The 13,591-nt window shown below is 40.5% G+C and overlaps 1 protein-coding gene across 9 annotated transcripts in view; it reads left to right on the forward strand.

Moving 5' to 3' along the window:
• Positions 1 to 1,921, forward strand: part of KTN1 (kinectin 1) — a 111,883-nt gene extending 109,962 nt beyond the window's left edge. For all 9 annotated transcript variants that reach the window (XM_077909397.1, XM_077909392.1, XM_077909394.1 and 6 more), the window contains one exon: positions 1,444 to 1,921. In XM_077909397.1, the coding sequence (XP_077765523.1) occupies positions 1,444 to 1,448 (5 nt within the window). In that variant the 3' untranslated portion in view covers positions 1,449 to 1,921. The remainder of the gene's footprint in view (positions 1 to 1,443) is intronic.
• The last annotated feature ends 11,670 nt before the right edge of the window (positions 1,922 to 13,591 follow it).

Here is a 13,591-nt window from a genome sequence, read left to right on the forward strand (position 1 = left end):
AATAGTGAGTTGGAGAGGCTCTCAATGTTATCCGGAAAAAAATGAGGTGGAATTTTGTGTACGTGTTCTGTATGTATGTGCTCTACCTATTCCATGCGGCAAATAGATTTTTTTTTATGATGTAGTTGTTTCTTGTTTCTGAAAGAAAGATGTTCTTTTACAGTGGTATTGAAGTACAAGAATTAGTGCTCCAGATAAAAACTAGCTTTTATTTCTACACTTCACACTTGCTATCCTATAGCTCAGGTTTTCATATTTTGTGATGTGTTTATACAGCACTTAATAGTGCCCTGTTCTGGTGGGCTATGTAGACTGCCTGATCCGACATTAATCTGGCTTTTAATTAAAGAACATGATAGCCAGTGGTAACTTTGCCTTTTAACTTTCTCATTCTTTTCCTCTCAACTTTTTATTTTGAAAACGTTTACGCATAAAGAAAAGTTGTAAGAATAGTGCAACACTCACACATCCTTCACCTGCTTTACCTCTTTACACGTATATACGTATTTGGTTGATGTCAAACTGTTTGAAAGTAACTTTTGGATGTCGTGACATTTTATCCCTAAATACTTCATTATGCATTTCTGAAAAACAAAAGCATTCTCTTATAAATCCATAATACCATTATCACGTCCAAACAGATAAAACCAGTAGTTATATAAAATTATCCAGCATTAAACTCATTCAAGTTTCCACAATTACACTGCATATATTTTTTTAGCTATTTTTTCCAAACCAGGATCTAGTCAGAATTTGCACGTTGCATTTGGTTGTCTTTTTAGTCTCTCTCATGACTTTCTGAAGTTTAATTTCCTTTAAAAGAAAAAAAAGATTTTATTTATTTATGTGAGAGAGAGCAGAGCCAGATGGTAGGGGCAGAGAGAGAGAAGCAGACTCCCCAGTGAGCAGAGAGCCCAAAACAGGGCTCTATCCCAGGACCCCAGGATCATGACCTGAGCTTGAAGCAGATGATTAAGCAACTAAGCAAACCAGGCATCCTTGAAGTTTAATTTCTTAAAATTATTCTGACTTAGAAAGCTTCACATGACCTCAGAAAATTTCTGTCTGAAACTTTGTTTATTCATGGGGGGAGAGTTGTAAATTTTAGTGCTGCTCACCTGATTAGCTTTATATTTTCTTGAGTAGAACTAATAAAAATGGATTCCCAATGTTCTCTTAAATTTTCTAATATTTTTAAATCCTCACATTATTCTCCATTTGGTCTGAGATTTTCACCCATATTTTTAAATCTACCTCAAAAGCTTCTGAATCTTGCTATTTCTCTCTTGTTTTTGATTACCATTACTGTAATTGCTTTGATCCTAGTTGAAAGAGCCATGCTAGATCAAATAGAATATGTATTTTTGGTGTTTGACAGATGTCTTCTGATTGCCTTTTGTTTCTTGCCTTAAAATGAATGTCTTTCTTTCTGATCTTTTACAGAGTGAAGTAACTGGGAAACTGTTCATTCAAGGATAACAGAAGGCATTGTATTATATTTTGCCAAATTAAAGCCTTATTTATGTTTTCACCCTTTCTACTTTGTCAGAAACACTGAACAGAGTTTTGTCTTTTCTAATCCTTGTTAGACTACTGATTTAAAGAGAGAAAAAAAAAGCCAACTCTGTAGACACCTTCAGAGTTTAGTTTTATAATAAAAACTGTTTGAATAATTAGACCTTTACATTCCTGAAGATAAACATGTAATCTTTTATCTTATTTTGCTCAATAAAATTGTTCAGAAGATCAAAAGTGGTGAAGACAATATAAAATTTAACATTTTAATACTGATGTTGTACACTGTTTTACTTAACATTTTGGGGAGTAACTGCCTCTGATTTCAAGAAAACACTTTTTTGTTGCTAATGTAATCTGTTTTTTGTAATGGCGTCAGCAAATAAAGGGATGCTTATTATTCAGACTTGCTCTAATTTTCATTGCGCTTTAACATTAGCAGTACAGATCAATGTAATTTAGAATCCATTTATTAATTGCAACTTTTAGACAGGTAAGATAGGTATTGTTGCTTATCTTCTGTAAGAGAAGTTCTGGGTCTTCTCTGTGGCTCTGTGCAGTGTAAGCCGTGTCCAGCAGTGCTGTATGCTACAGAAAGGATGAGGCAAGAATTTAGCTTTCAGACTCACCACTCCCAACTCCAGGTGGAAGAGCTCTGCTTTTTTCTTAACCAGTAATAGTTGACTTTTTAGTATCCTTGTCAGGTACTGTGTTACACAGTTTGCACGTGTTATTTTTTGTTGAAGAAAGTTTTAATTAATTAAATAATTTGATGCAAGCACTAAGATGCTAACCCTGCAGATGCTAACTGAGCACTGAAAGCTGTCCTGTGCCCTTGAGTATGAAAGTGCCTTTTAGGCCGTACTGTGGTCTCCTTGCTATTTCAGTAATGCTTCTACTTAGAACTCCCTTCCCTTGGGTATTGGGCTTGGCATGCTTCTTTACCGTTTTGAAATCTGTTTGTCACCTTTCTCATCAGGCCTTTCTTTACCATCCCATATCTCCCCGGCCTCCCTATCCACCTATCTACTTTTGTTTATAATGTTTGTAGTCTCCAGTATACCTCTTCCTCCCACCAGGAAGTAGCTCCATGAGGGCAGGAATCCTCTCGTCTTTTCTTCACTTTTTCCACAGCCCTGAGCAAGTGCCTGACACTTACTTGTGCTCAGGTATTGAAATGAATGAATGGATAAAATTCATTTTCATAGTTTGAGGATTATCTAAAGTGGTGCCTTCCAACCTTTTTGTATAACCTCATCTACACCAAATCAGTATTTTTAAAGTATGTAGAGATAAACTAAAGAGGCTGCTCATGGCCAGTGATGACCGGTCTGAGGATTTGGACTCTTCCAAGCCTTACCTGGTTGCTTTCTGCAAATCTGAAGGCCAGATACCATATCATCATCATCATCATCATCTCAGTCGTTTTCCTTGGCTATTGCCTATAAAGATACCATGTCTCTGCCATTTGAAAAATGCAGACGGAAATCCCACCTTTCATCTTACAACCTCTTGCTGCTCTCCCTTCACAGCTTTTCCTCAGAAGAAATGTGTAGTTGTATTATTTTTCAACCTCTTCATTTGTTTAAATTTTTAAAAATTAAAATAAATTTTAAATTAATCAATTAAGGATTCAGTTCAGTCATTAATTTGTGTCCCCACCCTCAACATCCCAACCAAATACACATTCAGGAAGTTCACAACCTTGCCGGTCCAATTTGGGATTTTATAATTGTCTCTTCTGTTCTCAACTGTCTACCTTTCCCCCTGTGTGTTATAAGTAGATCACTGAAAGAGGAAAGGAGCATCAAAAGAGAGTCCTCTGTCCTCCATCTTGAGGGACTCCCCTTGTCACTATTGCAGCCAGTTGAGGCAGGAAGCCCTAAGAATACTACGCAGGTCGAGGAGAGCCTACAGGGAGGGGAGAATGACCAATGCACAATGTTGACAAAATCGTGCATGGTAACAGGATCCATTCTAAACAGCAAGATAAACTAGGGGATTTTAATGTAACTGTGCCAAAGCACAGACTCCACGTTGCAAGTAATTTGTAATTACGACATGTTGAGTTTTGCTGTTGTGTCTCAGAATATCCACAATTGTCTGAAATGGCTGCTGCTCTGTTTTCCAATGATATACCTGTGTGAGGTCAGATTTTGTATGCTTCAACCCAAACAGCATACCACAGCAGACTGCATGCACAAGCAGTTCTCTTCCATTAGGCCAGATAGTAAAGAAATTTGCAGACGTGTAAAGTAATGCTAGTTTTCTCACTATATCTTTTTGGTTGGTTTTGTTTTGGAAAGTGAAGTTACATTTCATGGAAACGTGTTCATTATTTTTATTTAAAGATTTTATTTATTCATGAGAGACAGAGGCAGAGAGAGACACAGGCAGGAGAAGAAGCAGGCTCCCTATGGGGATGCTGATGCGGGACTTGATCCCAGGACCCTGGAATCCTGACCTGAGAGCAGCCCGGGTGGCCTAGGGTGTGATCCTGGAGACCTGGGATCGAGTGCCGCGCCAGGCTTCCTGCATGGAGCCTGTTTCTCCCTCTGCCTATGTCTCTGCCTCTCTCTCTCTGTGTCTGTCCTGAATAAAGTCTTTTTTAAAAAAAAAAAAAAAAGCAGATGCTCAACCACTGAGCCACTCAAATGCCTCTGTTATGTTTTTTAAAATAAGACATGGACATTTAAAATTGTTCTTGGTTTCGGGGGATCCCTGAGTGGCACAGCGGTTTAGCACCTGCCTTTTGCCCAGGGCGCGATCCTGGAGACCCGGGATCGAGTCCCACGTTGGGCTCCTGGCATGAAGCCTGCTTCTCCCTCCTCCTGTGTCTCTGCCTCTCTCTCTCTCTCTCTATCATGAATACATAAAATTAAAAAAAAAAAAAAGTTTAAAAAAAATTGTTCTTGGTTTCAATTTCTAGTACATTGAATAGTATAGAGATAACAAAAAAGCTTTTGGAAGCGTAAATTATTTCTAGTCTTAGCGTGTTGTTTTTTCCCAACACTGGGCAATTCTATGAGCACTTTCTTGTATTTTGTGTGATATTTAATTCATTTATTAATGAATTAAAAATGATAACATTTTCAGTCTTTATTTGCACTTTGCCAACTTCTTAAAATTTATTTTCAGTTTTTGTTTTCTGATTCATTTTATTTAATTTTTTAAAAAAGATTTTATTAATTTATTCATGACAGATACACAGAGAGAGAGAGAGGCAGAGACACAGGCAGAGGGAGAAGCAGGCTCCATGCAGGGAGCCTGGCTTGGGACTTGATCCCAGGTCTCCAGGATCACACCCTGGGCTGAAGGCAGGCGCCAAACCGCTGAGCCACCCGGGCTGCCCTGATTCATTTTAGACTGTAAGTTCTCTGTACTTCTTTGCATCCACCGATTTTGATTTATGAGGATTTTGTCTTTCAGGTCTTGAGTTTTAAAAAAATCACAAATATTTTAAAGATACAGAAAATAATGGAAGATAGGAAAAAAACCTATGCATCCCCTCAATATCAAATATTAATGTTTTGTCCTAATTGAGGTTTTTGTTTTGTTTTGTTTTAAAGCACAAGGTACAGTTTAAATAGCTTGTATAGGGGGATCCCTGGGTGGCTCAGCAGTTTAACGGCTATCTTGGGTTCAGGGCATCATTCTGGAGACCTGGAATCGAATCCCCACATCAGGCTCCCTGCATGGAGCCTGCTTCTCCCTCTGCCTGTGTCTGTGCCTCTCTGTCTCTGTCTTTGGGTCTCTTATGAATAAATAAAATCTTTTTTTTTTTTTTAATAAAATGTTTTAAAAAAAATAGCTTGTATAACGCTCCCTGGTCCCATTTCCTTCCCTCTCCAGAGGTAGCAGCTGCACCAAAGGTGATGCTTATCATTTAATTTCATGTTGTTATACAATTAATACATATACATGTGTCTGGAAACTATGCATGTTTTTGAACTTTATATAAATATTCTATTTGCTTTATTTGCTCAATATTAACTTTAAAATTTATATATGAAGCTTTATTTTCACTGTAGATATGCTACAATTGATTCGATATACTCCTCTAAGTGACATACATTTATTTATTTAAGATTTTTATTTATTTATTCACGAGAGACAGACACACACACACACACACACACACACACACACAGAGGCAGAGACACAGGCAGAGGGAGAAGCAGGCTCCATGCCGGGAGCCCGATGTGGGACTTGATCCCGGGTCTCCAGGATCATGCCCTGGGCTGAAAGGCAGGCTCTAAATCGCTGAGCCACCCAGGGATCCCTCTAAGTGACATTTAAAAGCACTAATTTATAAAAATTTTATGTAATTTTGATTTCCTTTAAGAGAGGGTTTTTTTTTTTTTTGAGTATTTTTCACATCAATTTTTTTTGAGAGGGAGAAGGGGGGAGGGGCAGAGGGAGAGAGAATCTTGAGCAGGCCCCATGCCTAGCACAGAGCCCAAAGTGGGGCTTGACCTCCCCACTCTGAGATCATGATCTGAGCTGAAATCAAGAGTTGGACACTTAACTGACTGAGCCACCCAGGCAGCTGACCTCATGGATTTTTTAAGTATTGTTTCCTAATCCTGCATTTGGTCTGTGAATATGACTTATATGACACCAATTTCCTGAATTTGTGGTGACTTTAGAAGAAAGAAATTATAAACCAAAAAAAAAAAAAAAAAGTTGGTTTAGAATAAAAGAGGTTATCAGCAAGAATGCTAATAAGTTTTGGCAGGAAATAATTTCATTATATGATTTGAGATTTCAAATTACCAGGATAGTTCTGATTCTCTTCAGTTAGAAAATGAGAAAGAATTGGATAATACTTATTTTCTGGTGATCTTAGGGTACAGAGTCAAAGAGGTGTGGGCAGGTCTTCTTTACATTTGTGCATTCTCTTGCTATGAAGAATCAAGAAGTTAGTGGTTTTTGAGTTAAGAGCAGGTTTTTCTTGAGCTATTCAACAGAGTTCTTGGGATTTCATTCATTGCCAGAATACAGAGTTTATCTGCTCAATGCGCAATATTCATTTCAAAATATCTAACACATGGTATCGTTGTAATTGATAGATGATAGTTGTAGGAAATAGAAATTTAGCTACATTAATGAATTGTGTTGATAAGCATATCTTAATCACCTTCTAAATTGTGCAGGCTTTTTAGCCCTGGGCATCTAGTTTTTCTCCTTGTTAGCTGTGCACGTAATAAGATGATGTGGCTTTAGTAAGTTCTAACCCAAATGCAACAATGAATTTTCTTTAATTCCTTTGTTACCAATGGCCAATATTTGTAAATATTTTAAGCGATTGAAGAGAATGAATATTTTCTATTTATTAAACACAAATTGTTGATTGATGTGTTCCCATCATGTTTATGGTTTATTAGATCTGAATTGGGGCTCAAGAATTTGCAATTTGGAATGAGTTTCAAGTGATGCTGATTTGGGTTTGGTGACCACACTTTGAAAATCATGCATTATGGTTTTTAATTTCCTTTTCTTGTGCAAGTTTTTTTGTGGTTTGTCAAATAAAGAGTTCTTATTTCCAAACATTGCTAAATATTTATCAATTATTTTTATGTCTTTTCCATAATTTCTATAAATTTGGGAAGGAGGAGAGCAATTGCAGTATGTCAGCCTGCTACATTGAAAAAGAAATTCTCCCAAATCCTAAAAAGACTTAAAGTGCTAATTGGTGGTTTTCTTGATGTTCTTGGTGTTTCATGATATTTCCTGGTTATGCCACATTGTTTTTTTTTAAAAAAACAAGTTTATCTTAAGTTTTTTCCCTCTTTGGTGGATTTCTCTATCCCCACTACTCCAAACCTGAATGTGTATGAATGTTATTCTATATGTTGACTAATGTTAGGATTTTTATCTTCTTAAAGGAAGAATCAATTGTAATAAAATTTTTTCTTACTCTTCATACCAAGGGTAGGATAATTTATGCAGTCAACACTGTGAGGATGGTATAGAAACTCAGGTATAAAGACTCTTAGAGAATGTTTGATATCCCCTTAGGGATAGTCTCTACAGACTCGATTTTCTGTAGATGAACATGTCCAATCATGGAACAGGTTTTTGTTTTTTTTTTCTGACAACCAATATTAGTGTTTTGACTAACTTGACACCTATTTTGAATAAACCTGAATTTCATTTCCTACCCACACTTGGATAGAAAATACAAAACTTTCTCACATGTGCTGAGCAGCTGGTTTTAATGCTATCAGTAGCCTTAACAGACAATTGGCCTTGCTCTCTATTCACGCTCAGAATGATATAAACTACCCCATTGCCTTAGAATATATCACCCAACACTCTACAATAGGCAATATATATTACAACTTTTAACTGGATTATGGCTGATGCCCTTATAAAGCAACTAATTAACCATTTATTTGGGGTCATTCAATTAATGATAATAAAAAGTGGCAATCAAAATTATTGAAAGCTAAGTGTTTTATTTTATTTTTATTTTATTTATTTTATTTTTGAAAGCTAAGTGTTTTAAGTGCAGGTTTCATTTTGCTGTTGATTTGCTTTTGAAGTTTAGGAAGATGTATTATTGCTTTGGGAGTATATTCTTTGTAGTCTTTGTAGAGTTTTCCAATGCCAAAGTTGAGTTTTGCTAACTCAAAGACTAGACTTTCTAGAAGCTGAAAAAGCCAAAGGAAAGATTCTCTCCTAGAGCCTCCAGAAGGAACTCAACCCTATCAATACCTTGATTCTATACCAATGGAACGTATGTGGGATTTCTGACCTTGAGGACTGTAAGAAATTAGTTTGTGTTGTTTTAACCCACTAGGTTTATCATATAGCAGCATGAGGAAACTAACACAACCACTCCTGCCCATAGTTTTCTGTCCTTTGCACCTTGGATGGATGTTCCTGCTTATCCAGTGACTAGGCCAGCTCTGGCCCAGGTCCACCCAGGGGACTTCTTTGTCATCACTAGGCTGCAACAAGACTTCTGTGAGGCTTGAACTAAAAGAATGCTCCTTTGAATTGCATGCTCTCTAGAAATATTGCCTCTCCTCTTTGCTGTCAACTACACATCTCCTTGTCACTCATCCTCACTTATTAAAAACTGCCCCCCCCCCCTTATGTCTGTCTATCCAGTGCAAGTTCCACAACCATCACAAGTGATTTGAACTCTTCTACATGGATCCCCCCACTCAGCAGTCTAGGCTCACAATTTTTAGATCTTGACTCCTGTAGAGTTTATTATGGCCATTATAACAAATTACCCAAAATCAATTTCACTGGACAAAATGTGTCATCAGGATTGATTCCTTCTGGAGGCTCTTGAGGAAATGTCCCTTTTCCTTTCCTGGCCCCGGGGCCCTCCTGCATTCCTTGGCTGATAAGCAGCCCTTGCTTGTGTCATTTCAAATACTTGCTTCTGTTGTCACATCTATCACTTGGTCATCTTGCCTTCCTCTTCTGGGGACTCTTGTGATTATATTGAAGGCCCGCATAGATAATCCAGGAAAATCTTCTCATCTCAAAATCCTTAATCACAGCTGTAGACGCCCCTTGCTGTGTAACATAACATAGTCACAGGTTCTGGGCATTACAATGTGGCTGTCTTGGGGGGAGGGGCATTGTTCAAATTACTGCAACTCCAAAGACCATCTCTTTTACACCTATGACCACACGTTGAACCTTGCAGTTATTCTCCATATCCTATCCTTTGATACAATCCCATATCATTCTAGATCTCTTGGCTTCTAAATGCCACTGTTCCTGTTATTTGCCCTCATGGAGGGCTTAGCCCCTTGACAACATTTGAAAAAAAAGTTATAATGCCTATTGATTTTATCCCTCCCTTTCTCTCTGGTCCATAATATCTCCTTTGTGTGTGTGTGTGTGTGTGTGTGTGTGTGTGTGATATACTAAGTTCCATTACCTCTATCCCGTGCCTGGCCAAGAGCTCCAAATCTGTAGAAGATACTCAAGTGGAAGCTTATATGTGGTGAGATTGTGCTGCTGCTCTTAATTCCCACATCCACTCTGATGGCATAAAAGGGCTCGAAGTTAGAAACAAATTAAGAGGATTTTTCTGAAATTGCTCTTCTTGTGTTGTGAGTTCCATCTCCACCAAGGGAGAGAAATATGTGGTAGGAGGAGGGAATCCTTCATCTCCAGTCAAGAGGCAGGGCTTTCAAGGAGACTGTCTCTAGAGCTTGTAATGCATCCTCTGCATTTGGAAAAGAATGGACCAGGGAATAACTCCTGGAAAATACAAACACCAAAAGATGGTTGCTTTTTTTTTTTTTTTTTTAACAATTTCATTTATTCATTCATGAGAGACATAGACAGAGGCAGAGACACAGGCAGAGGGAGAAGCAGGCTCCCCGTGGGGAGCCCGATATGGGACTCGATCCCAGGACGCTGGGATCAGGACCTCAGCCTAAGGCAGATTCTCAACCACTGGGCCACCCAGCACCCAAGAAGTTGCTTTGAAGGCAGGTTAGGGGAGAGGTGACTAAGATGGATGGACTGCATTACCCACATCTTTCAGAATGAAAGATATGTGGATATCTGGCATGGACCAGGCAGAAGGCACAGGAGGGAGAAAGCCAGTGGGATAGTCTTGGATTCTGTCCAGAAGGGCCATCTGAGAGGAAAAGACCTCAGCAGACAAAAGTTGAAGGTAACTCCAGATGCCTATGAGTTGAAGAAGTAAGCAGCAAGTTGGGATAGAGATGCTCTTGCCCTCAAGGCCGGTGCAGGTGAGAGATCTCCACGGCTGGGAATGCAGGATAGGGTTGATGGAGTCACACCAGAGAGCTCAGATCCCAGAATCTGCTTGGAGGAGAGCTGTGCAGAAGCACACTGTGTGGGCAAGAAATCACCTTAGTTTACCACTGGGGCTAATTTGTCCCCACAGCATGTTACAGCCCTGTAGCCTATTCAGCATGGCCATTTGCCCCCCGAGTTGTGGGGAGGCAAGTGAGATGGCATGTGTGTGGTGCCTGGCACATTTTGGGCCCTGGATAATGTTAATCTTCCTTCCCTGGTGAACTAGATAAGCCTCATATGGTAAACACTGGCTTGTGCAGTGAGGTATGTCTGAGGCAGGGGAATTGGGTCCTTGTTGCCAGGAAACCAACTTAGATCCTTTGAGCACCATCTCTCAGCCTAATTTATTGGTTTGTCTTATTCTAATTTTGGTTCCAGTGATAGGATTATCTACAGATCTTAACAGGAAGTAGCTTCTTGGTACTGGACCACATCAAGTTTAAGCCCATTCCTTCTTGGCTTCACTTCTCAGGTGTTTGCTTGTTTGCTTTTTGGCTAGGATTAAAGACACTTGCTGTAAATATGGATATGCCACAGTATGTTTACGGAGCATTTTCATTCAACAAGTTTTTTTTTTTACCATAAGTCTTCTAGGAGACAGGAGGTCTGGGGCTGGGATGCAGCAGAGAACAAGAGACGTGGTGTCTTCACAGAGCTCAGGGGGCCCCACAGGGTTACAAATCATGGCAACTCCAGTGGGAGGTCCACTGAGCCAAGTCAAGGATGGCTCTCAGGAGAACATAATGTCTAAACTAAGGCTTAAAGTGGGAGCATAGGCAAAGAAGGGAATATAGGGCAGGGAGTGACAGTGGGAGGAGGGAGTGGAGCAGGAGGTACAGGAGATGGTGATGGATAATGTGAGGTGTGTTTCCACCCTTATCTAAGTATCTCCTATCGTTTAGCAGGTACATGATAATGATGACAAGACAATTCTGTCCATAAAGTTTCACTCTCACAGCATTTCTGAATGAGAACCAGCACATCAGTGATGGTACTCATTTATGGATGGTGTATTAGGAATCAAGACTCAGCTTAAGTGTATCTTAGTCCGTTCAGGCTCCTATAACAAAATGCCATGCACTTGGCAGCTTGAAAACAGAAGTTGAGTCTGAGATCAGGGTGCCAGCATGGTGGAGTGAGGGCTGGCTTCCAGGTCATAGATTTCTCATTGTGTCCCCACGTGGTAAACGGAGGGGGCGGGGGTGTGGGCAAGGGAGCTCTCTTGGGCCTCTTTCATAAGGGCACCAATCCCATTCATGAGGCCTCCCTCCTTGTAACCTAGTCACCTCCTAGAGGTCCCACCTCCTAATACCATCACCTGAGGGTGAGATTTCAACACATGAATTTTGGGAGAGCAAGCATAATCTCTGCCTTGGAACTTTCTTGAGCATATGTAGCCTATCTGCTTAGCAGCCACACCCAACCTCCTTCTCCTTTGCTGCCTCCCACTACAGAGGCTGAAAAGCCAAATACTTTTTCAGCTTCCCTTTTGGCTAAGGGTGGTGATGTAATCCAGATCTGGGCTGTGAACCCGAAGTAGAAGTCTATAGGATAGGGCTTCTAGGAAAGCAAAATCTCACTTGATTCAAAAAGAAAAAAGGAACACATGAGCTGATCTAGCCCTTTCGCCTTTTCTCTTTTTTTCATGCCTGAACACATGGCTGGAGATATGGCAGTCATCTTGTGGCATGTAGGACAAACCAAAGAAACTGGAAAAAGAAACCCCCAATCTTTTTTTTTTTAAGATTTTATTTATTTGTTCACGAGAGAGAGAGAGAGGCAGAGATACAGGCAGAGGGAGAAGCAGGTTCCATGCAGGGAGCCTGATGTGGGACTTGATCCTGGGACTCCAGGATCATACCCTGGGCCAAAGTCAGGCACTAAACCACTGAGCCACCCAGGGATCCCCCCTATCTTTGAAGCTCTGACTTGCCTCTGTGACTTCTCACCTCCAGGCTTGTTTAAAAAAAAACAAAACACCAGCTATGTTTAAACCACTAGAGTGATTTACAACAGAAATCAGTTGTTACATGATGCTGAGCAGAACCTAGTAGTCCTTGCTCTGAATTTCCGCCTTACATGTCATACAATCTTCCTTTCCATTATCCCTGAATACTTCTTTTGGGTTTGTCTGTATGACTTTCCCAATAACTCCGAGCTCGTTGGGGTCAGGGACTGTCCTACCACTTGGATGACCCCAAAGCTATCATAGTACCTGGCAGATAAGAGCTGCTTAGTACTATTTTGTTAAATGAGTGAAGGACTGAATGAATGATGTGGCCGTGTGGAGGAACGTGTGGGGAAGGAGATACACATTAGTGCCCGTGAGGCCAGGGGAGAGGTTGGTAAGAATCCAGGCAAGAGGCGATGAAATCCTGAGCCAAAGCAGGACCATGCAGATAAGAAAGTGGATGAAGTCAGGGCTCCATCCAGGGCTCATTTAGGAGGCAGAAGGGACAGGACTTGGTAAGGACTTGGGGAAAAGAGAGGGGAAGAGGAAGGGCTCTAAGATGCCTGAGAGCACTTCAATGCTTTGTGGGTTTGCGTGTCCACCAGTTCTGTGGTCCTGAGTTACTCAGACATGTTGGGGCCTTAGTCATCTCATCTGAAAAATAGGGCTAACAGTAATGCACTTAGGCTTGTTGTAGGAAGCAAATGGCTTAGCATGTGTAAATTGCTTATACCAGTCCTGGCACTTTGTAAGTGTTCGATACATGTTATCAGTTGTCACCATCATGGTCTGTGGCTATTGGGTCAGGAGGGCAAGAAGCCAGGCAGGGGGATCCCTGGGTGGCGCAGCGGTTTGGCGCCTGCCTTTGGCCCAGGGCGCGATCCTGGAGACCCGGGATCGAATCCCACGTCGGGCTCCCGGTGCATGGAGCCTGCTTCTCCCTCTGCCTGTGTCTCTGCCTCTCTCTCTCTCTCTGTGACTATCATAAATTAAAAAAAAAAATTAAAAAAAAAAAAAAAGAAGCCAGGCAGGATGTTGAAAGAGGATGAGCAGGAAGGGGGAGTTCAGGAAGAATGAGGAGGAGGACCCAAGTAGCTAGCAGGGTGACTTTTAAGATGTTCAACAGCTTCTCGGTCTCCGCCCCTAGAAAGAAAGACTTGATTTAAAGCGGCACTGAAAGTCATTTAATGAGCTCAAGAGGGATGGGATTAGGTACAGCCCGCTTTTATTCAAGACTGGTGTCAACTGGTTATGCTGCTTTGATTATTGTTTTAAACATGTCCCAGAGGGCTTAGGGCAAGAAATGAAGAGTTGAGGATG

Source organism: Canis aureus, chromosome 9 (assembly GCF_053574225.1).
Source record: "Canis aureus isolate CA01 chromosome 9, VMU_Caureus_v.1.0, whole genome shotgun sequence".
NCBI lineage: Eukaryota > Metazoa > Chordata > Mammalia > Carnivora > Canidae > Canis > Canis aureus.